Below are 24,679 nucleotides of genomic sequence, written 5' to 3'. Positions count from 1 at the left end.
GACCAGAGAAGGACCACCGACACTCAAAACAGCAGTCTGCATACAACCGATCATTATATAGGGTAGGTTTCACTTCTCAGGGAGGTCAGACTCAGGCATGCAGCAGTTTACTCAGTGACATGTTAGTTCTGTTCATCTGAACAGCTCAGTTTAACTGTCAACACTGTCAGGTGCGGTCCACCTAGCAGACTGCAGCCCTCTGGAGTTTTCTTGCAAACATGTTTACAGTCTGTTTGTCATTAGCTAGCAGTCGTCTGCTTTTTTCTTCCATGTTGACAACTTGGCACAATGCTACATTTTTTGGTTATCAGTGGAAGAGTTTAAAACTGCAACCACATTAGTGGAGGTTTAAAATGCTTTGTGAAGTTTTACTGTGTAGACAAGAGACTTAGTTTTGTTTTATCAGTCAATTTTAGAGTTTTTTTTATGGTATTAAAGCATGATATGGTAACCTATCAGTAAAGTTCAAGTCTAAACTCATTCATCTTGTTCATTATGGGCAGGGTCTGTGCTTAAAGAGACACAGAATATAATCCTTCACTCTGAATAAGAGTGTTTATCTTCCGGCTGACGGTTTCCAAAATGCATCCTTCCATTAACATTTGAAACAGCAGCAGTTACAACTTAAATAGTGACACAGCAGGGTCGACACTGGCATGTGACAAACTCTGGTGCAATATTCTGGTATGATGTGTAGTATAGTTTCACTGCTGTTTTTTAAATGTATATTACTATATGAGAGGTTGGGAGGATGTTTCCAGCTCTACCAGCAGAGGGCGTGTGTGCTCTGTCAGAGTACAACCTGACTTCAGTATTGACACAAAGAGCAGCTCAGCAGCGCTGCTGTTTGATGAGTCTCATTCGATCCTCAGTGAGAGGCAGAGGATGTTTTCTCTTCCTCCTTTGTTCTCTCTTCACTACAGACCCTGAATAAAAAGACCCTTAGTAGTATGTTGATAGAAATGGATGCAAGGGGCGACATTTATCTCCCTCACTTCACAGCAGTGAGACATCTGTCACTAATCAAACACAGAAGCTCATTAATCAATAAATACGTCTCCAAACTTGAGCTCATACAGATTTATGTGTCCCCAAAAACATTTGCTTTCTTCTTTTATTCTGAAGCTTGTAAAGTTTTCATGTGAATTATCATCCGACACTCATCTGCATTTTTTGCTCTACGTTGCAGAGGGAAGATAAAACTCATGATGGCTGCTCATTTCCTGACATGAAATGAAATATGTGTGTGTGTGTGTGTGAGGTCTCACCCTGGGGAGCTCCTGGTACCAGCTGAACACGTCCACTCCGATCAGCTGGAACATGCGGGCCAACGGCGGCAGGATCTGCTTGGTGATGTAGTAGGTGGCGTTGAGGCGCAGGCTGGGGTCCTGCAGCGCCTCCATGGGCCGACGCACCAGCTGGATGAGGGGCACGCCGGGCATCCCGTACACGATGACGTAGGGCACCCGCTCACCCACACGTGGCTCCAAACGGCGGTCGTACGCCATCATGCGCCTGGTCAGCGATGAAACATAAAAAGAGCTGATCACAACTTCTACTGTAAATGACTCAAATAATAATCAAATCGAAATTTATTGTTAAATGATTTACTGGATAAAACATTTTATAATAAACACATCAAGAATCAAGCGGCCTGCTTCTTTGTGTGCTGAGGCTGTACAGATAAACTGTACTAGTGCTCATGAATGAGGCTGAATATTTCCATCTTATCCATGCCTCTGAAATCCGATTTTTTCACCCATTAAGAGCCGGGTTGCCTAGCAACAGAATCAGGTACTGTACACGCAGGCTAGTGCAGCCAGACAATGAGCACTGTGGGGAAGGAGTAATTGGATTCACACAGAGTACTGTAACTGTAGTTGACAGCAAGGTCTTTCTCCCTGTCCTGCACACGCGCACGCACACACACACACACACACACACACACACACACACACACACACACACACACACACACACAGTCAACAAGCAAACATATTCATCCAAGTGAAACTAAGGACTTCCTCTGTTTTTCTTGGCGTGCTGTTTCTCTGCATGTGGCTTTTCTCTAAATGCCTGCTGACAATGTGCTGTCACACCTCCTCAGACACATACACGTGAACACACACACACACACACACACACACACACACACACACACACACACACACACACACACACACCTGGTGAGCTCCAGCGCGGGGACGCAGGCTCCGGGCCGGTACGAGCTGCTGCCTCGGTACTCCTTGGCGAAGGTCAGGTCCTGCATGCTGGCCCGGCCGTCCAGGACCTTCAAACACTGACGCTGAACGAACTGCTTCACCTGGCTGATGTCCCTCGTCTCAAACAGCAGCTTAATGGAACGCTCCAGAATCTGAGGAGGACGTGAATGAATGAAACAGACACATGATTAGTCAATAACAATGTTTAAAAGTTTTAAAATAAATTGTCCGATTGACAGAGAGGAACCAGCTGACGAATGAATTCAGAGATTCATAGAAACATAAGAAAAACACAAATATAAGTGTTGCAGTTGAATCTCATGATACTGAAATATAATTAGAAGAGAAATGTCTGTGTGTGGCTCAGAAAGCTGCAGTCTAAATGGCAGAATTATCAGCGGGACGAGTCAGTGTCTAGACCAGACAACACAAACAGCCTCGCTGAGCAGGCAGGGACCTTTTCACTGATTGACACGTGTGAAGCGGTCTGAGTAAACGAGAGCGGGAAGAGAGCTGGCACGGCTGTGATTGGTGTAGAGCGTGGAGAAACAAGGGGAGGGAGGAGGAGGAGGAGGAGGAGGAGGAGGAGGAGGGAGTTGGTGGTTTGCCTGTTACCTTGGAAACAGCGGGGCAGCCATCGCGGCGCACTGTCTCGATCCCTTTGGCGTCAAACACGGGCTCCTTTTGGTCAAGGTTCTCGTACATGTAGCCCACGTAGCGCTTCTTTGTCTGCAGCACGCAGGGCAGGTACACCTGGGAGACACACACACGCACACACACACGCACACACACACACACACACACACACACACACACACACACACACACACACACACACACACACACACACACACACACACACACACACAGAAGAGATGAAAAATGACTTCAAATGTGTGTACATTTGCAGATGGAGAGAGAACACTGGCACAGACGCAAATCCAAATCTGAGTGTAAAGACACAAGCTGCTCTGTGTGTGTGTGTGTGTGTGTGTGTGTGTGTGTGTGTGTGTGTGTGTGCGCGTGTGTGTGTGTGTGTGTGTATGTGTGTGTGTGTTCCTGTGCTGACGAAGCATTTACCTTCTCAAACTTGAGCTTGACAGGCTTGGGGTTGGTTGCAGTCACAGCCTCTGCGATCTCGTTGCCTATCTTGAAGGCCTGCTCTTTGGTGGCTCCCTTCAGCAAAACAAACATGCTGCACACATGAAAGATACAAACATCAGCTCATTAGAGTCCATCTGTGCTGTAAGTCTCCGTCACTTCAGTCAGCTCCTACAGAGCTGTGTCGCCCCTGGCGGCCTAGAGGTTTAAGGCTTCGACCGTGAACCGCAGCTTCCCCCAGTTCACGTCTTGTGGGTGGGTGGCCTTCGCTGCGTGTCATTTCTCACCTCTCTGTTCCCTCTTTACTTCCTCTCTCTGTTGTTGACTGTCGAATAAAGAAGTAAAAATAACCACAAATACCCTAAAAATGAGCTGAGGGAAGTCTAGTCCATATTCATGAAGAATCCCTTCTTGGAGTCTCACTGTGAGTGAAACTAAACACTCTGCCTCAGAGTAAGATTCAAGAGTTATTTATGAAGCACCTATGAAACACTTTTATATGTATGCTTTATATGTATACACAATTAATCAATGGAACTAAGCTAGCCAGGGTATACATGCAGAAATATAAGATATTATATTGTAAAAGAATAAATAACTACTATATCATCATGATATTTGGCATATTGTTGTATACTCTGTGCTGCTCTACAACTGACCACCAGTGTGAGCATCATACAGACCCTCTCTCTCCTGTGCTCTGTGTGTTGGGAATGTGCACGTGGGTCAGAGTTTCCGTACAGGTGTGCACATTCTCCTGTCAAGTTTGTTTTTACAAATTCCAACTTCTTCTTCTTGGGAAGTGATGTATGTTATGCTTGTATGCTTCCTGGCTGATGTGATTTAGTTTAATTACCAAAGTGCAAAAGAGACAAAAAGTTGATTCCCGCCATCTTTTAATTGCAACGCTACAGTAATAACAAGTCTCCACATCGCTGCCTGGCAAATAGTCGCAGCGTTTGGATGTGAGAATTAATTAGCGCCTTCCAGATGGTTGTCAAAACAATAAAAAATGTAATGACATGTAACACTGACGTGTGTGATTGTTGAAAATCTTCTGTGAGAACACAGCTCAGGTGCGATCAGAGCCTCTCACATCATCACAACATAGTGACATATCAGCTGAGCTGCTGGCCGTGTGAACACAAGATGAGACACAGCAAACTGAAATGATTAGTGTGCGTCACCTGTGTGTGATGTGAGTTTATATCAGTCGTAATGAGCATGTGTGCTGCACTTGAACCTGTGTGGACCTGCTGCTGCTCTGATGAACAACAGTGACTGTATGGAACATAAACCGTTTACCTGTCAGTGTCTCCATACACAACACGCGCTCCCCATTTCTTAGTGTCATTGACCAGCTTGATGGCTCTCTCCAGTGTCTCTCTGGCTTTGTGGACGATGCTGTCTCCAACCTGGAGACCACAAATAAAAATGCTGAACTTTGTGTTTTTGTGCGTTTTCTCCCTGAAATCACAGTGCAGGTCTTTATAGATTTTTATATTATAGACTAGAAATGCTTTTTCCCATGAAGCTATGTGGTGTAACATCCGTTCCTCTTCTCCAAAAGAAGCACAGATGGGTTCAAATACGGTGAATGAGTTGGAATTTGAAAACACAGCCAAAACAAAGCTTTCCCCAGTCTTTGCTGTCTCAACTTTTTCCACTGAGGTTTGAGTCTGAATCCAAGCATGGTAGTGAGCCTTCCTCAGACAGCTGATGGTCACATTTGATGATCTTACCTCCACGCTGGGCATGCGCCCGGAGTAGTTGGCCGCGGCGTAGCCGAAGGTGACGTTGGCGATGAGCTTGAGTCCGAGCTGCCGGGCGTCCAGCAGCTTCATCAGGGCTTTGTCCTGCTTGTAGGATTTCATGGACTGTTTCACCATGATACGCGTGTTGAGGATTTCTTCCAGCATGCTGGGCACCACGCCTTTACGCACCGAGGACTGGACACAAACGACAAACAAAAGGGTTCAAGGTGATTGTAACTTACAAGTCTCTATCAATTATGGGTTGTGAGATAGTTTTGTCCCTTCAGGTGAAACAGAGCAGGCTCGTATTTATCAAACATTTTAGAGGGAAGTTATCAGAGTCACTCATATTTGGTCCTACTTTTAAAGGAGTAACAGAATGTAATCAACTTGAACTAGGATATCACTCCTACAGTATCTCTGCTAATATGTAGCAGAACTCCAGAGGAGTCCTAACATCTTGAGGAGTCACCGGGGGACATTTTTGGAAAAGCTTGATGACATTAAGCTTATTTTAGAAACATTGTTCTGACAAAAAAATGAATGATTGTTGTGAGTGACGGTCTTTACAACCCAATGCTTTTTGGCAACAGAGAAAATGCAGCTTTGCAACATAAGTCTTTGTCAACCAGTACTGTTGGCAACCAAAATGACACATTGATGGTTCTTACAGCACCTCAGATAGATATTTGTGCAGCCACTCAGAGTGACGTAATGGAAACACAATATTACAGTCCAGAGCTTTTATAGGTGTTGAGTTAACTTTCACATTGTTTTACACTGTATATACATACATAGTTTCTAGATTTTTTCCAAATACTCCACACTGCAACTGTCAGAAAAACTACAATATACTACTATAACGTCTAAAACAACACATCACACACTTAGTAGGAGTCAGTGTAAGAAGCTTCAGAAATTAATGTGAAGTCCTATTCTGAGTGAGGAATGTTCCCAGTCCTAGTTTAACTTCCAGTGCAGTTCCTGCCAGTGATTCTGAGTTGCTTGATAAAGGTTTTTGATCAATGTAAAGAAAAAATGATAATATATAATATAATATTTTTCCTCATTAGCTCTATTCTTTCTGTCAAGCTTAACATAAGTGTCACAAGGATGACAACACCATGAAAAAGATTATTAATCATGTTTTTACAAAATCAAACTCATCCCCAAATGAGTCAAGTTTAAAGTCCATACATACTGCATTTAGAGGATATACAGTATAGAGAGAATGATGTGATATGTTTTGATAAGCTTGTCTTATTGACATTAGCGGAGTATGGGTGACATCCCAGAATAGAAATAATTCAAAGCACCCAGTGTTTTGATTGGCAGTCTTTGGCATTTACACTGATGTTTCACATTTACATTCCACAGTTGACGCTATGCAACTCTACTCTAATAGTTGGGCTCTTGAGGACGCATCTAACAAACACAGTAGTGGAATAGAAAGATAACAAAGCCTGCTTCACAACATCTGGCTAGTTTTAGTCAAAATCCAGCTGTAGAGAAACAAAAACATAGTCCGACTAAACCTTCTGTGCCTTTCCTTCCCTTCTGTGCCTGTGTGTTATGTAATGAGAGTAAGGGACAGCAGCCAGGCAGCGCCGAGCAATGAGTGAATGAATTAAATTAATGAATGGAGGGACGTAGAGCGTGAAGTGGAGTTTCTGCGGACGTGCTCGGCCTTCACATTAATAAACTTGCACTGCTGGAGGACTCAGAGATGACTCTAAATGGGGCCGCTGTGTGTTAAGTGTGTGGTGAGGGGGTGGGGGGGTCAGGGGTTGCTGTACCTTGACGAAGGCAACGCCGTTAGGTGACACGGTGATGTCGTTGCGGAGCTGGTAGAGGAGGTCAGGAGGAACCCGCAGGGACGTGCAGCCGAACTTAAACTCATCAGGCCTGAAACAAAGACACGTGTAAGAATATCATTCAAGAAAAGAAGATCATCCTTTTCCAGTAGTTAGCTGTTACTTCCTCTTATCACAGGGCTGCTCGCAGCACTGCAGCATCTTCACTCAGCTGCCACTGAAACACCAAAGAGTGACTTAATAGTTATGTCTGCTGTACTGCGGTGTTGATGTGCCTGGGAGCTGCTTCTCTCACTGCCTGCAGCCTCACTGTAGCAGGAAGCCGTCTGAACTTTGGAGCTACACCAGCAACAGCCAAACCTCTTCTACTGCAGCTTTACTACTGAGTATTAATACCTTACTACCACCTGTGGATTTGGTCAAATATGGTCAAAAGATAAGTCAAGATGACATGACTAGCATACAAACAACGTACAGAGTGATGATTCTTCAACTAACTGATTCATTGTTTAGTCTAGGGATTGTTGGGGTTAGGCTCCTCAAATCTCAGGATGATGCAAGACAATTGAGATAGAGAGAAAGAAAAACATGGTTCTGTTGCACAATTCATATTAGTATTTTCCTGACTTTTCTCTAAATATTGGATTGTTTTACCTCTTAAGGTCTCTAACAGTTAGTCTGTAAAATACTGGAACGTTAAGTCATCACAATTTCCCAGCATCCAAGCTGATGATGAAGATATTTACAATGACATCAAACAGAGAAAGCATCATATTCTCACATCTGGAGCCAGAAAGTTTTCTAACTGATCATTCAGTTTCTACTGATCCACTAATGAATTAATCCACTAATCATTCTCACACAAATCTGGAGCAAATATTTCAGCCTTTTCTGCATGTTCCATTATTTGGAATTTACATTTATTGCATTGATAGTTGATTAATCAATAAAAGCTCTGATGCAGCTTTGGTGCAGCGACTCAACAAAGTCAGAATATCAAATTACATTCTACAAATGCTAGTGTAGTTTAAAACCAAACGCATAAAAAACAGGACTTACTCCTGCAGAAAATGTGTAGTAATGATAACAGGATGAATCACTGCAAATATCTAGAGGTCAGTCAGCTGAAAACCACAATTCTTGAATAACATCTAACATGATGTGAGGCTGACGCAGACATGACTGTTAGATTTAAAAGAAATATTGTATCACTTATAATGAATCAAACACATGAACTGTAGTGCAACTGTAGTGAAACTAGTCCACTGGTCTGCTAAGTACTGCAGCTGACATTGATATTCTGAAATAGTAAACTACCCTCTGGGCTAATTTACCACTTTCTACTCTGCTGAGGATGAGGAGCATAAAGCCAGCATACGTCTTTTTTTCTTTTACCTTGGGGTAGCAGACATATACATGTTGAAAAGAAGTGTTCACGGCTCCCGCTGTTGCTATGCAACTACAGTAATCCCCTTGAAAAAAAAAGAAATATTTCCTAACTTCTATCTCTCGCTGCTCTGAGCTGTGAACAACATGCCGAGCTCTGACTGTGTCTGTTCCATTAAAAATAATGAGGGAGGGAAGGCGGCGCTGGATGGAGACTTTCCTGGCAGACGTGCAACCTAAGCAAGTTCGGGTACACGCTTGTAGGTGTGTGGGCCTGTCATGTCCTTACGTTCCCAGACTGTCCACGTGGCCGAGGCAAGTGGAGAAGCAGTAGTTGTACGCGATAATGATGGAGGGGTAGAGCGACTGGAAGTCCAGAACAATCACGGAGTTGCTGTAGAAACGCGACTCGGGCTCCATCACCAGGGGGATGCACTGCGGAGCCCTCTGCTGGGCTCGCTGCTGGATGCTGGGCGTCACAGGGATGTAGTTCAGCGGCTTGGCCACGCGTAACATCATGGACTCGACGCGGTACTGCAGGGACGAGAGCAGGAGGGAGCGCAAGGAGTATGATCATTATTAATTGTTTTCATTTGTTTCCACTGTGCTAAAATTTGCTGTGATAATCACTATTAATTCATTGATACTGTCCATTTACAACATCCATCCATCCAACAGACATGCAGTGTTACAAGAACTGCTGTTCTAGGTAACCAACACAACTAGATGTAAATTATATGATATGAATGATATGTAAAAACAGTTTTTAATCATTTCTCAATATGAAATATTAGAACCCTCAGCCCTGTGAAGTGTTGGGAGTTATCTGGCTTGGACATCATCATCTATCAAGCACTAACTGCCCTCCTCAACAATAACCCAAACATTAAGAACATTAAACCCAGAGCTTCACTTACTGGTTTTATGGACACTTAAGGACAAGCAGGAAAGACTAAATTGACATTTTATCACCCTATAAAGTTGATAAGGCTAAAATGTTGGCAAACAGTTGCCTGTTTACTGTCTATTTACAGGATATAACAGGGCAACATTAGCATTCATTGGAGTCGTGTTTCTCTCAAACACAACAAACTTAAGTCCAATAGTCCTTCTTTTTTGTGTTTTTGGTCTCCTCCTCAGAAAAACATCTGGCTCTTAAGCTTCTAAATGTTCCATCATGTTCACCAGCTAATTGCTCTGTAGAGCTTAGAGGAGCTGCAGTGTAGGGTAGGTAGACAGATTCTCTGGGGGGGTATGTCTCTACAGGCAGCACCTTTCAACCTTACAAACAGTCAACAAAGACCTGGAAGTGTGTGTGTGTGTGTGTGTGTGTGTTGGTACCTGTGATCCTCGGGTCAGAACGTGGAGGAACTGGATCCCAAACAGTCTGGCCAGCTCGCTGGTTTTGCCGATGATGTCATGCTGTTGCAGAAGCTGCATGGTGCCGCGCACACGGCTCACGTAGTGGTCCACCACCTTCCACCTAACACACACACAAACACACATCAGTGGATTCATTATATACAGTGATTTTCATATGAAAAGCTGTTAAAAACCAGCTAAAAGTCTGGATGGTTCAAATACAAATAGATAAATCAGCAATGATTAGGAAGCGTTGTGTGCACGGTGTTGGAAACAAACCTGTACAGGTGGGTGTTGTGGTCAAACCAGTCAGACAGTGTGCGGGGGCTGTACAGGGGGAAGCGCTGGTGGAGCACATGGAAGGCAACATTCTCAAAACTGTAGCTGTTCAACGTCGCCTGAGGGGGAAAAAATAAAAACAACGCCTTTAATCAAAGCAGGTGGAAAATAGTATGTGGTATAGTCATACAAAGTGTACAATTTGTAAAACACCCTCACTTTCCTTTCTGTTGTAAACAGACTTCTGAATCTTTTATAGCAGTGGTTTCCAATGTTTTTAGCTCGTGACCCCTTGAAATGAAACAATGTCTACTCGTGACCACTAATCATAGGTTATGGCCTTTGTGCGGACGTGAGTTGTGATTCGTTCAACCCAAGAAGATTTTTTTCTTTCTTGGACTGTTTCATATGAAGAATTTTTAGATACTGAAAGAGGTGAAAAAATTAGGAAAAGTTATAAAAAATAAATACAATTTTGTGTAACAGAAATATATATTCTTCTTTTCTTTCAGAAATTAATGAGAGAAAATACCATGACTCATAAAATGTCTCTGAAATTAGGTGAAATTCTGACTAGTGGTCACGGTCGGCCACTCATGCGAGTGTCTGACCAAGAGATTCTCTGTGTGTTCTGAGAAAAATCAGCATTTTAGATTAAAAAAACAACAGAGCTCACAGCCTAACACTAGCACCATGCAGACAGCAGTAGTAACACCAACCTGAGAAGACCCACTGAGTCAACAAGAAAGAAAAACACTGTAAAAACTCCACAATCGATGTGCGAGGGGACGGGAGACAGTGGAAAAGAAGTTAAAACACATTTTAATGGAGCATATATGTTTTTGTCGATATGTATCGCAAAGATTTTATTTCAAAGTTCACATTTCAATAAAATGATTGAAATGAAGCCCGATATACAAAAATAAAGTCGCACTGTAGCAGAAAGAGAATGTAACACTGGTGAGAATCCTGTCTGAGAGAGTGGAAAATGAAAGTCGGGCACAGCCTAAAACTTGGAATGGTGAAGACAGGGTGTGTGGGAGGGGGTTGAAGTCATGCTGGGACACTTGCCTCAGTCTTCATCACCCTCCACAGGTTGAGGGTGATGCGGCCGATGATGTTGATCTCAGTCATGGTGTCGGCCCCGTACTCATCCCTGTCTGCGGTGAAGCGGTTCTCTTTGGAGTCACCTGAGGACACACACAGAGCCAGACAGACAGCCAATTACAGAAGAGGAGGGGAAGCCACCAGAGGCGCTCTATTCAGCTAGTGCGCGCACACACACACACACACAGGGAAACACTTAAGACTCACACACACAAACTCTGCTGTACCCACACATCTCTACTCTTGCGCACACCCAGATGTGTGCAGGTACACACACTCCAACGAGGCCACACATGTTTGTACTTAAAGTGTGTTCACACATAAACATTCAAGCACACATGCGGCGCATGCACGCGCACACACCCACCCACACACTCACCCGCCCACACAAACAAACTCACAAACACACACACTCTTTCCCTTGACCTGGATTTAATGATTTCAGACTAGAACAAGAGATTGCTCAAAAACAAACAATTGCTAGAGAAGAAAATAATAGTGCACCCACACACGCTTTCAGTTTGACAGATACTGCAGCTCTCAGCAGCCACACTCTGACTGTAAGATTCAATACTATAACCATAATTACTTCTGCACGTTGCACGTACAGGATTTTGCAGCTATGCACTTAACAAGTGCCATGGTCTGTTTATGGATTTGTCCTGATGTGTCGCAGCCTCCATTAAAGAGAGAAGACCCTAATAGTTGGTCAGTAGTGGGGGTTTACTGTGTGGAACACAGCACAGTCAGCTCTGCTGCTGCATGCTGTAAATAATGGAAAGCTCAGCAAATAACTTTTCCACAGGAAATGTTTAGACATATACAGGTTAGTACTGTGGTTACTGGTCTGTGAGGGGAATCTGTGAGATTATATTAAACCTCTACTTCTGAAGCAGTTTTTGAAACTTCTCACACTTCTTGTCACACATCTCTCTCTTTGAAGTCCAGTGAGTGAGTCAGACCACAGGACTGCTTAGTTCAGATCAAAACTCCCACTGAAAAGACTCATTTCTGGTTCTGAGAACCCCATAGATGGAAAAGTCCACATGATTATTATTTTAACAATGTTTATGGCTGCTTTTTACATTCTTGCTCCCTGTTTCATGTAGATTGCTCAATTGTTGCCAGATTGAATTTTACTCCACATTTTCTGTTTTTTTCCAAATGAGAGATATCCCATATTCTGTAATAGTGCCCAACAGCTCATCATTGAGTTTGATGGTGCTGTGATAACACCAGGGAGTGAACCTTAAAAAAAAAGGATAAATTACATTTTTAAGGAACATTAAGATTTGTTTTGAACCCTGATAACTTGCTGTACATTTGCTAATAGAAGCAGCTTTGGTGGCCCTACCTGGCACTCGTGACAGCTGCTGACAGAGGTCTAGTCTAAGTGCTGCCGCCCTCTGGAGCAGGTAGCCCCAGGAGTGCATCTGCACCTCGTACCCCACCAGGATGTCTGGATCAAACCTGCCAGAACATGAACATATTAGCACAGAGTTGAGTTTTAAGAGCAATATACAGTAGCTGCTTTTGGAGATTTAAAGTTGTGACCTCTGCTGTATGATTCAATATCTATAAAGTATTGTTATTGTCACACACCTCCTCATGATGGTGACCAGCTCCTGAAACAGCATCTTCTCATCAGTGGCGTATGTCACCTGCAGTCCAGAGACACCTGACCTGACCAGCAGGGGCGCTGTTCCTCTGTGACCTGCTGAGAGCGTTTAAACACACTCATCAGCTTGACTGTAAACAGGTAGTGATCATGTGATCTTTAACGACAGTGTTCCCTATTTAAACTATGCTGAATGATGTTACAAATAATAATAAAACATCTTGGGACAATTATCTTTCATTTTACTAGCGTTATGAGAAAGTAAGCTTTCACCTTGGTCACAACTTTGGTGGTCTTTGTCCACCACAATGGCACCTGTCAGCTGGGTGCTGTCTACGTCCGGCAAGGGAGCATCAGAACTGAGGCAGTAGAATAAGGCACATATGGGGTCGAACTCGGGGTCAGGTTCGAGGTCACGTCGGGTTCGTGCATGGAGCTCCATGCCCATTAGTGTTAGGTACTGGACCTGAAGAAGAAAGAGAAAAAAACATTGTTGGGTTGAAAGGAAGCCATCATCTTTAGAGGAAGTACATCATGTCACCCTCTTGTTGTTTGATCATATCCCTTTATCTCCAAACTACTTCCAGATATTCCACATCTCCTCTAACTTTGCTCTTATTTTCTTTTTCAAACAGTTCTCTCTTATCTGATCATTTTTTCAGTCATAGTATTGCAACCTTACAGATATCACCCCTTGCTAATGACTTAGCAACAATAATAATAAATTTGAGTATCTAGCAACGCTTATTTTAAATAGTGCATTTACTGCAAATCTGTTTTGATAAGAACACCTATAAGTGCCAGGAATATTAAGTGTAAATCCTAATGGACTTCATGACTTCCATGGAAGATGGGATTCAGTGGTAAAACCCAGCCACAAGTTTACATTCCAAGAATGGCTGAGTCCACCACATCTGAAACCCTGAAACCATGTGTGCCCCTGCTGGTCGAGGACTCTGTCCAGCCAAAGTTTCTCTCATGTGTTTTCCCACATTCTTTGTTCTACTCAGCTTCCCAAACACTACAACACAGGTCCAGCTAAGTCCCATATATCAACACTAGACCACATAACTCTTTTCATCCCAAATTAAAAAGGAATTTAGAAGACGTTGAAGGTTTTATAAGGGACTGATATAACCTGTCTTGAAGCAGATTATCAGCCTGTCATTCATCCCTGAACTACCAGAAAATCGACTAAATCTGAAGACTAACTGGGCAAGTCTACAGATGTAAAACGACTTGATGATTTTAAAAAATATTCTGATATATGTGAGTGAGGATCATCTGTGTTTACCAGAGAAGTCTAAGGTGCAGCTCACCTCATGCAGAGCTTTGGCATCCTGCAGGTTCTGCATGCTGACTTTGAAGCCATAAGAGTTGGCTATGCTGGGACCTTCAATCTGAGAGTTATCTTTCTTTGGCATATTCAAAGCAGCAAACTGGTTCTGTGAAAGACAAAGAGTACATGAGACAACATCCAAATGAGTAAGACAACATAGGCACCATTAAGGCTCATTTCAAACACTGAACTGGAAGAGGCAGCAACTTTGTTCAGGGAAACAAGCTAATATTGGGTATATATATGGAATGTCACACATATATGTCTACATGCACAGCTCTGCACTGGTATTCTAAAGCTGTTTCCCTGTTTCCTCTCCACATTAAAGACCTGAAAAAGCAAACTTGTGGTCTGACCTTCATCTGTGTTGACAGTAACACTCTTCTCAGAGGCTCCGCTTGGCTTCTCCGCCTCTCCTGGAGTCTCTGAGAAACAGGATCATCTGCAGAAGAAATTAAACAGGAAGAGCATAGACGACTGAATTAATCAACAGTGTAAAAAAGTAGAAGAGTTGATAACAGTAGTAACAGATATAATCACACATTACCCTGCGTTCCTGAGACAGGATGAAAGTGCTGTTTTCTTACCCTCAGATATGGGCGTGCTGCACACTGGCTCCAGATCTTCCCTGCTTCCCTGCCGCCTCCTTAAAAAGGGAGTGCTGTGAAGGAGGTGTGGGATAGTCCTCCCCTCTTCCCTGTTACCGACATGAAGGAGTGTGGGACTAAGATTCTCCCCTAATCTCTCCAAGGAATAAGAGAGCCCAGGTGATAGGGGTTCAGAAGAGTTTTCACCTTGCCTGTCCTGATCTAGCTTGCCTGGCCCTGAGGGGCTGGACTGACATGACTGCTGCCATGGAGGCAGCTCTGGGGACTCTGGAGAGCTGGTTTTATCATCATCATTATCATCTTTTTCTCCACCCTCCTGCTCAAGATCCACAGCACCTTCATCTGTAACTGGACTCACCTCTATGGATTTACACTGAGAGGCTGTATTCTTCAGGGGAGATATGATTAAGGACAGGTTGCGTTTCTTTCTCCTTTGAGTCCTGATGGTGGAGAGTCTCTCACACAGCTCAACCTTCACAACTGGGCAGCTAGAAACAGCTGACTGTTCAGTTCTGTCTGGATGTTCATCCACATCCACATCCACCCCAACTCTCTCCTTCTTCAGTAGCCCTGTGTCTCTCCTCGCTTTTTGTAAAATATCATACTGTTTCCTGGCTTCCAGCCACAGCTGCACACGCTCTCGGCTTGGTGGGTTTTTGCAGGGCAAAAGGATGACCTTCTTGTCACTGGCTGAGGATGGGTCAGTCTCAGACTGCTCTTTACTTGCCTCTGAGGCCTCAGCTCCCTGGGCTTGGGAAGATGAGGTAATAGTGGTGGCGGGGTGTGTCATGGCTGAGAAGGCTGTCTTCCAGAAATGGAGGCCATCCAAAGACAAGTCTCCACTGAACTCTGCTAGCTCCTTAGCCAGTCTGGTTCCCACCATTAGCTTGCGGCCGCCAACCTCCCTGAAGACAAGGCAGAGCAATGTTATTAAAAAAAATGTATTTATATTTTTAAAATACTGTAATTCATCACTATTTCAGAAGTGAACAAAGTGCAAAATCTAGTAATGAAAGATTTTTATTAAATAAAGCCATGTCGATAGAAAAGAACACATGACCGATACTGGATTTTTGTAGCTAATATGATATTTGAACATTTAAAAATATATCATCTAATGCATTTTAACACATGCCATGAAGATCTTTGATAAGAATCACTGAAATTTGGCTATCAAGAATACTGGCCAAGTGAGCAAAACATTTTACAGCGGAAAAAGAACTGTCAGTGCTCTCTGGTGCACAAACTATACAACAGCAACACTGTACTGTACTGCCATTTCTTGTTACTTATTGGACTTGAGTCACAACATTGTAACTTTGTGACAAAAAACTTAGGTAATAAGTGCAGATGTTTATATATTTTTTAATTGTTGTTTTTTGCATCCAACATCATCTTGTTTTGTGCTAATGTGTGATAGTTTTAGGAAAGTTTTGAGGTGTACTGCCCAACATATACGCTGATACCTATATATCGGATGAGCTAAAATCAGCCGATAATATTGGCCATGCTGTTTAATCAGTCAGGATCGATTTCTCAAAAAACTTTACAGATATATTTTGTACATTTAGTCCATACATGGTTTAATCATATGCAAGATACTGTACAGTAATTATTGTTGCTGCTTGTGCAGTTAGTGCATATATTCTCACATGGGTTTCCCTGGGGCATCAGAGGGGTCGCTGCAGAAGGGCTCCTGGAATGTGGCCTCGGACATCTCCAGGTCCAACAGAGTGCTGAGGATCTCATCCCGGCTTGGAGGGGACATGAGGGGCTTGAGAATGTGGGCTCCACTTCCTGTCCCCCGCAGTAGCTGGCTCGCTCTCACCTGGGATAGCGAGCTGATGGAACGGGGAGAACTACTGGGCGTAGTGGATGTTAGTCCATCAATGCCCTCCAGAAGCTCACCTGTTGGCGAGCCTTCATGGTCTACAAAGGATGCGGAGCTTAAAGGCAAGGGTAGGACAGGGTCGAAGGCCGAAAAAAGCAGCTCTTTTCTCTCACAGTGAAAGTCTTGAAAGGGGCTGAGGGTATGGGCTTTACCTAAAGAGAAGTCCCAGTCTCTGTTCTTAATTTTCTCAGAGTCGGGGAATGTGAGGTGATTTGACACATACTCCCCGTTCTCAGGTCTATCAAAGAGGTCAGGGCTGACCAGCTTTGCCTTGTGCCAGTCAGAAGCCTTTTGAAGCTCCTCCCCAGAACCAGACAGTTGATCAAGTTTCTTCTCAACGCCGCCCAGTGCAGAGACAGCTTCCTGGCTGACATCACTCAGGAACATTACTGGTAAATTTTTATCAGTCAGGACAAACTGACTGCCACTGTACGGGCTGGAGAACTCCGTCTGATCAATGGCATTTATATCAAAGTTATAGTTGTGTGGGAGCTCTGGGGACAAACTGTCCTCTATGAAGTTACAACTGTCCAAGCCTGGGTCTGACAGGAAGAGGGGGCAGTCATCTGACATGTTGGCCTGTTTCACTGACAGATCTGGCTGAGTGCTGCTGGTCTTGTTTTTCCTGATTCTGGGCTTTTTATCCTTGGGAGTGGCAGATTTTGGGGCCCTGGGTTTCCGAGGAGTGGCAGAGGGGGCTCTTCGGGATTTAGCTGGTTTAGTTGTGGGATCCAGTAGTGCTGCAGCCTGAGCTATGGCAGTGGAGTGGTTGTCTGTACCAACCACTTGTAGAGGAAGGGCTTGTCCCTGCTGCCTCTTCTGGAGAAGCTGCTTGAGGACAGCCAAGCTAGAGGGGGTCTCACAGAGAGTGGGGATCTCCCCGTTCTTAGGGCCTGAGTGTAGGGAGGCTGTTGCTAGTTGGTTGTCTTTACAGTCTCCCAGTAAGGGTCTACCAGACAGAGGAGGTGTAGGAGCTTTGGACTCCTCTGGTGAAGCCTCTGCCTTTACCACAGTGGTCTGGCAACCTTGCTGCTTCAGCTGAACCGGTGGTGAAAAACTTTGGTTGACCTCCATGATAGAAGTCTCACAGTCCTCAACCTTTGGTTCTATTGACTGGGCTACTGAGTTAGAGTCTGGTATAGATGCAGTCTGGCCTTGGCTGTTGCCATCTGTACTTACTGGCTGCTGAAATGGAGGGACCTCTTGAGAGGAACTCTCAGAAGAAGGCAAGTCATCCTCTGGGAAAAGTAGCTGGGAGTTGTCTTTATTTAACTCGTGGCTTTTAGGTTCCTCAGCCTTCTTTTTGCGGGACCTTCTGGGTCTTGTGGTGGTTGTAGAACTGTTGACAGTTCCTTCAGCTATATTTGTTACTTTCTTTCTCTGCCTTGGAGCAGCACCACTGCTTTGTCGTGACCTCTCTTTTTGGGGCACTTCTTCTGGAGTTTTAGTAGCAGACTTGCTTGCTTTCCTTTTAGTATCTGTGTATTTCTTAGGTTTGGTAGTGTGACACTTTACTCCTTTGGTTGAAGATACTGTGCGTGGTTTGTGAAAAGCAGAATTGAGACATGGGTCGATGAGTGGGTTTAGTAGTTGTTCTGAAGTCTTGGTGTCCATAAGAGGGTCACTTGGGGACCAACAACGTGGGGGTGTTGAGTCTATGGGGCTTGGGGATCTATCAGAGAGATAGCCCAGCTCTAGCATGACATCAGTATAGTCAATGTCATGGTCTTCTGCTAGCTCACAGTAACATGGTCGAGGGGGCGGCAAAGAGGGGAGATATGGGCCTCTCTCGCAGCCCTTAGTCCTTTTGACCCTTTCACCCTGTCTGACTCGAGGTTTTGAGGAGCTACTCACTGTTTTCCTATTTGTGGAGTTGACCTTTGCCTTTCGTTTGGGATGTTTTTTGGCCTTTGGCTCTGTGATGGGAAACTTCACTGCAGTGGACTCCGGCACCTTGGGCCAGAAATCCTTGAGAGGGGCCAGTTTATTGTACTGTTCCAGCTTTTCTTGTGTCAGCAACACCCACTGCTCCTCTGCACTCACTTTGGACATTTTCACCAACATGTTTTTCTGTCCTTTGAACCTGTTGATAATAATGTACTTAATGATGATAGGGGGTTCCTTCTTGCGCCGTTTCTGGTATTTTAGTTCCTGTCCACTGGGGACATTGCTGTCTTTGAGCCGTTCTTTGACAGAGGCTGGATTTTTAGAACGAGGGGCACCTGAGTGTTCTCCATCCTCGCTGTCGTAGATCATCTTCCGTTTGGCCCTCAGGGTATATTTACTACCAGGTAGTGCTGAAGGTTTAGTACATGTGACTTTAGCAGATAAACCTTGCAATGGGCTTAAACTATCATCTGCTGTGTCTTTAGCTTCCTCAGAAAAGCTGGACACAGTGGTGGAGTTGGTGGCAGGGGGCTCTGAAAGTGGTTCTCTCTCTTCATTTTCAGACCTCTCTTCACTTTGTGGCTCATCGTTTGTAACCGACTCTCCCTCTATGATTGGCTCATCTTTCATGGTCTCCGGCTCTTTTACTGGATTCTCCTCAGAAATTGGCATCTGGGTGTCCACCGTCACTGGACAAACACGTGTGACTGAGGTGAGGCCAGCGCAAACCTGGGTGTCAGAGGTAGAACTTTCAACTGTGTTTAATTGGGTCCTCTGTCCCGTCATTCCCAACCTTTTTTTATTGACTTTTAGCCTAGACCTGCGAGACTGGGCTTGTTCTAGCTTGCTGCTGGAATCAGCTAGCTTTTTGCTCCCAGCTTTCTTCCTAGTGAGGCAATTGGAGAGAATGACACTAGGGAAGAACTTGTAGTGTGCTTCCTGCTGGGCTACAATAGTCCTCTCAGTCTTGTTTTCCTGATAGTCCTCGTACCTGATTTTGAGTTCACCAACATCTCCCTCCTCGCTGTCCTGGCTCATTTCTTCCTCCTGAGGATCAAGAAACGCATCCTCTTCCATGGGTGACGGGGCTGAGGAAATGTTCCTCAGGATGGGGCTTTTACTGTCTGTCTGGCTCAGCTCCAGCTCTGTCTTAGATGAGCAGTTTCTCAGCTCTGAGTAACAGAGAGAGAAGGTCCTGTGGTTCTGAAGAATCGACAGACAGTTCGTTTCTACATTCTTTATGCTGCCATACTTCTTCCTGCTTTTGGTGACCTTACCGTTACTAAATGGGAAACTTTCAAGATCTGTCTTATCCAAAGCTATAGACGCTTTCTTGTCATAGGTGTACAGGGGTCGTAAGTCCTCTTTGTCTACACAGATGGGAGACACCTCAGGGTGATTGGCTATCTTGCAGGGGATGGGGTGCTTGACTGGTGGGATGTAGGGGATTTCTTTATTAACCTTGAACCCTGTTGAACATTCACTACTGCTGTCCTGGCTGCTCTTTGACTGAAAGTGCTTGTCAAGTGGTTGCTCTGTGTCCAACACATGAACTGGACTGTGCTCTGGGTGCTTGCACTCTAGACGGATTTTGGCTGAGGAGGGGGGCTCCAGGTGGACAGTCTCTCCAGGGAAGGGATTTCTTTTTACAAGCATCTTTTCTGTGACTATGAGAGATGACTGGGTCCTGGAGCCACTGTCCGTTAAGGATGAATCTATGGATACAAAACAAAAGAACAAGAGGCACCTCAATGAGAGTTAACAGCAGACAGAAATAGATTCAAATCTCTCCTTTACGTATGACATAATTGTTTTTCTTGAAATTAAGAGAAAAGTGATGCAGCAGAAACAAAGATATTCTCATTATTATTCCATGCATCCTTCTTCCTTGTCAAAACCTGGTACCTACATTACCCACAATGCAACTCAACCCTCAATAGATTGGTTGAGAGATTTGAGTGTGTTATACTTCTAGCGGCTAATGTAGCCTGAAGAGGCTAGCCTCAAGCAGAGATGAGGAGTGTGCTACAGAGGTCTGGTAACTTCACTTCATTCTAACTCCACACCCCCAGATTTTTTCATTTCCTAAATGTTTTGAAAATGGCCCCAACTGACACTGACTCAAGTGACTTGAGGCAATTTATCAGATTTCATACAACTCTCTCTGGTGCAACAAAAGGCTTTAAAATGTTTTTTACATATGCAATAGTACTCCCCAAGACCTGTAAACATACTTTGATGTGTAAAATTGCTGGAGATCCTCTTTAAAGGAACTGACTTCAGTGGTATTACAACTAATTAGACTGAAAATCTTTGTTATGACAATTCCCACCATCTATTCCCAGGTCTGACATTTAAAACAGAGGATGTTTCATATTCTCATCTTTTATCTCCTCTTCAGCACCAGCAGTCAGCACTGTTCAAAGGTCGCTTGGTTGTATTGGTATGTCATTATATTGAGTGTTTCGGTGAGCTAATGACAACTGTCATCTGACAATGAAAAACATATTTTAAGTAGAATGACAATTTACAAGTGTGCTACTCACAAAATAGATAAGTCTAAATAAAGACCAAAAGGAACAGCAGTGGCACCTGCAAAGATGGCTGAGCAAACCTAAGATTGTGCTCAGAGAGATATTAGTACTTTGTGCCCCCTCATTCATTTCAATAAGATTACTGCATTGGCACAGCTTTACAGAATGGCAACACAATCAATCATGTGATTTTAGACTTATTGCAGGCAGTCACATTGTGGGGACACGTGTGCAAAACTATGACTAGCTTGGCCAGCAGGTTTACAAACACTGTAGAGTCTGAAGACAGTAAATCACTGCCCACAAATACTGTATGTCCTGTTTTTGTCCTAGGGGTGGGTGATATGATAAACACAGTATACTATGAGACAATATAAATTAGTCAATTGTGAGAGATTTTACCATTTATAACAAAGAGACAATCCCTTCAATCTTTCAGTCTAAGAGGCCATTGTAGATTATGTTGCAAATCAATTAGCAGGACTGCCTTATGGCATTATTTGACTTTTAAATTAGTTTTAAATCAAGTTTCTCGACTGATTTTTTTCAGAAAATGTACTGATAATGATACGTCTCCATATTTGTGTATAATATTATACTGTATATACTATGACAGAGGATTTTATCTGTGTTGCCCACTCCTCATAAATGCCAACATGTATTTTCTGCATTGCTACAATACATTGTTTAAAGTGAGCCTATGTAATTTTTGAAAGAAGAAACACATTGTTTCTGTTGCAAATGAAAAGTTTAATTCATAAGCATAAAGTGCACCGTTGCTCATTTCAACAGATTCAGAGCAGCTGTAGCCTTACTTTGTCTGGTATGGCCAGTAGTTTATGGTGGCTAATGTTAACTACTGTTAGCAAAATGTAGATAGATATTGCTTTTATAATAGACACTGAGTCTGTTTGTTGATGTTATGACTCTTCTCTACTTGTGCTACTGTTAAACTAATTTTAGCATTTACCACTACGTCTAACAGTGTGTTAGTGTATGCTACTTGCACACATTCATGTACAGCAGAGGTTCCCAACCTGGGGGTCACAAGGGGTCGCTGGATTAACCTAAGGGGTCTCGAGATGATAGGACAGGATAGGATACAGAAAAAAAAAAAAAGCAAAAAAATATATTTTTGACACAATATTGTGATTTTTTTTTTCAAGCTTTCTTCTAATTTTTGCTTTAATTCTTGTGGATTTCTGTATTTTAACTCCTCAAGCCTCTAAAAGTTATTCAAATAAAACAAAACAAGCCTTCTTTCTAGAGCTGCAAGGTTAGTCAATTCATCAGTTAGTCAATCGACAGAAGATTAATCAGCAACTATTTTGATAATTGAATAATCATTTAACTCATTTTTTAAGCAAAAACGTAAAAAAAGAAGCTGGTTTCAGCTTCTCAAATGTGATGATTTTTTGCTTTTCTTCGTGGAACATGATGATAAACTAAATATCTTCAGGTTTTGGGCTGTTAGTGAAAAATATCTGTTAAAGTTCCCCCCAGTCCAAGGTTACATCTTCAGATGTCTAGTTTTCTCTGACTGTCTTCTGACTTGTTATGGACAAAATGATTAACTGATGAATCAAGACAACAACGGGTAACTTAACTGGTAGACAAAGCAACATGTGACAAGGGGTCTCAGGTAGACTTTGCTATTTGTATATTGCTTAAGAGGTCATAGGCCAAAAAAGGTTGGGAACCTCTGACGTACAGTCCTTAAACTTTAAAATAAATGCAATGTGTCTAACTAAATTGTCCCTATTTAAGCTAATTTGCTTGTCAATTTTTCGTTTTTTAAAAATGATGATGGGAATTAATGCAGAATTCCTTAGCACTACAACATATTAAATGGTAATAAAAAATTAATGGTAGTTATGGACAATAATCAGTGCATACATTGGTGTTGGATTGTATTATCACTATGAATTGCACACTGGTTTTCAGTGCTATGGATTTGGCTATGTTGTTTGTTCCTGTGTAGAATGGATTTCATCTCATCACATATCGTGCCCCTGCATGCAATTCATTCTCAATTCAATTCATTCTTGCTTTCTAAGAAATGTGGGGGACGAAATGACACAAATGTTGCAGAAAAAAACTGATGAAAAAAAGGTCAGTGGTGGACTGTAGGGCTGAGTGAGAATGTGCTCTGGTTCTAACACAAAGTGTAAAAAGATCATTTCATTAAAGCTGTCATAATCACATATTATAAATATACAGGTACACATGTGATGCCAGCTGACCAGTGTGGTAAGCTCTTAACTTCCATGATATATCAAACTCATAGCCACTTTAAAGTTTATTAAGAGTCAAGTAATAACTTGCACTCCAGGGAATCAATTACTATCCCAGAGTCTTGTACTACATTAAATCACAGCTCCGACAGAATTAAATTAATTCATACAGCCAAAAGCGGGAGTCAACCCAAATTTTATTGTGCAGCTGCTGTCAGATCCTTATTCCGATATCCTTGATGGAACATTAATCAGCAGGGGATGGAAGATAGGCATCAAAGCAAACTGACATTTAAGTGCTGTCTCAGTACATCTCAGCATGGGATGACTCACCGCTGCTTTCGTCTGCGGCCCCGTCGAGCTGCGGAATGGACAGGTTGGCGAATAAAGAATTATTCCCACTCCACTCCATGTCTTCATCAGAGGACTCCTGCTGCTCGTCACTGAAGCCGTCCTCTGCCTCCTTCACACCGGGCCTTTACACACAGGGATGACAGGAACACTGATTAATCAATGCACAGGCACGGCCCACTGTGAATGACCTTCATCTGACTCTTCAGTGTCTGCACAACCATGTTCATACTTACCAAAACCACATGGAGCAACATTTCCAGGAATTTGTTTCACAGTATAATATAACCAAAGACAAACTTGCCTCGGTAAGGACGAGTTCCCGGGGGGCTCGATGTCCCACCGCTGTGACATTATCACGCTGAGCTCTGCCTCTTCCTTGTCCAGCTCTGGCCCTGCTTCCTCCTCATCGCTGTTGCAGTGGTAGCTCCTGGCACCGGGAAGGGACTGGGACTGGGAATTCTGCCTAACGGGGGTCCTGCAGAAACCGTCGTCCTCTAGGCCTGCCAGCAAATCAATGATGGCATGGTCTTGGCTGCTGTCTGCATAGACAAAAGAAACAAAGCATTCGAGAGACATTACAACAATTAGCTGCAAGCAACAACTTTAAGCTCAAAATTAATCAGTTAAATTAAAGCTGTAAATTGTCTCAGCCTTTTGAACTCAATACTTTTTGTCCTCATTTTTCTACAGGCCTTTGGCACAGTCACTACATGTCTTAGCCAGTATATGCCTAGGATATAAATGGATGAAGGAGAGGTTAAGTTTCCAAGGGATAAAAGAACCATATTGGTGGGACGTTCTCAGCCTTAGTAATGTCAAAATGAAAGAGCTAATATTCATGCATTTTGTCACTTCTATTGTTTTTTCTCCTATTACTTTCTTGTTCTGAGTTTTGGAGTCATGTTAGCTGTTACAAGCTCTGGTCGCTTTGGTACCATTAAAGAACAGACTAAAATCCCCTTGATTATTTTAACAATAAGGAAAACATTTAAACATGATGTTTATGAGTCACACTTTATTTTATATTAATGTCTTGATGGATATCAGAGGACCAGTTAGCACTGGAAAGAGTCAGTTGCACTGATTCTATTCATATCTGTGACTCAGTCAGTTCTTAACACACGGACGTCATAGAGTTTTGTTAACTTTTTTGCTGGAACGAGGAAGCAAGAGGGTATAAGTCAAAACA

The 24,679-nt window shown here is 43.2% G+C and overlaps 1 protein-coding gene and 1 long non-coding RNA gene across 4 annotated transcripts in view; one reads left to right on the top strand and one right to left on the bottom strand.

The window, feature by feature from the left end:
- rev3l (REV3 like, DNA directed polymerase zeta catalytic subunit) overlaps positions 1 to 24,679 on the bottom strand; it is a 77,434-nt gene that overhangs the window by 2,134 nt on the left and 50,621 nt on the right. Inside the window, exons 11-30 of one of the 3 annotated variants that reach the window (XM_044377219.1) lie at positions 23,792 to 24,029; positions 23,470 to 23,612; positions 16,243 to 20,083; positions 14,570 to 15,495; positions 14,339 to 14,424; positions 13,963 to 14,088; positions 12,917 to 13,109; positions 12,628 to 12,742; positions 12,380 to 12,495; positions 10,990 to 11,108; positions 9,919 to 10,037; positions 9,619 to 9,760; positions 8,567 to 8,811; positions 6,874 to 6,982; positions 5,066 to 5,272; positions 4,629 to 4,738; positions 3,303 to 3,417; positions 2,838 to 2,975; positions 2,184 to 2,374; positions 1,269 to 1,515 (exon numbers count right to left, since the gene is read on the bottom strand). In XM_044377219.1, the coding sequence (XP_044233154.1) occupies positions 1,269 to 1,515; positions 2,184 to 2,374; positions 2,838 to 2,975; positions 3,303 to 3,417; positions 4,629 to 4,738; positions 5,066 to 5,272; positions 6,874 to 6,982; positions 8,567 to 8,811; positions 9,619 to 9,760; positions 9,919 to 10,037; positions 10,990 to 11,108; positions 12,380 to 12,495; positions 12,628 to 12,742; positions 12,917 to 13,109; positions 13,963 to 14,088; positions 14,339 to 14,424; positions 14,570 to 15,495; positions 16,243 to 20,083; positions 23,470 to 23,612; positions 23,792 to 24,029 (7,526 nt within the window). Of the gene's footprint in view, positions 1 to 1,268; positions 1,516 to 2,183; positions 2,375 to 2,837; positions 2,976 to 3,302; positions 3,418 to 4,628; positions 4,739 to 5,065; positions 5,273 to 6,873; positions 6,983 to 8,566; positions 8,812 to 9,618; positions 9,761 to 9,918; positions 10,038 to 10,989; positions 11,109 to 12,379; positions 12,496 to 12,627; positions 12,743 to 12,916; positions 13,110 to 13,962; positions 14,089 to 14,338; positions 14,425 to 14,569; positions 15,496 to 16,242; positions 20,084 to 23,469; positions 23,613 to 23,791; positions 24,030 to 24,679 lie in introns of those variants that run through there. The other 2 variants (XM_044377220.1, XM_044377222.1) reach the window with 2 other exon arrangements.
- LOC122999913 lies at positions 2 to 24,283 on the top strand. Its single transcript, XR_006407855.1, has 3 exons — positions 2 to 340; positions 8,265 to 8,269; positions 24,270 to 24,283. It is a non-coding gene; the product is annotated as an uncharacterized LOC122999913 (long non-coding RNA).

The sequence above is a fragment of the Thunnus albacares genome, chromosome 16, assembly GCF_914725855.1.
Source record: "Thunnus albacares chromosome 16, fThuAlb1.1, whole genome shotgun sequence".
In the NCBI taxonomy this organism is placed as follows: domain Eukaryota; kingdom Metazoa; phylum Chordata; class Actinopteri; order Scombriformes; family Scombridae; genus Thunnus; species Thunnus albacares.
Note: the sequence above shows the minus strand (reverse complement) of the source record. Positions and strands in the feature narration are given on the sequence as shown.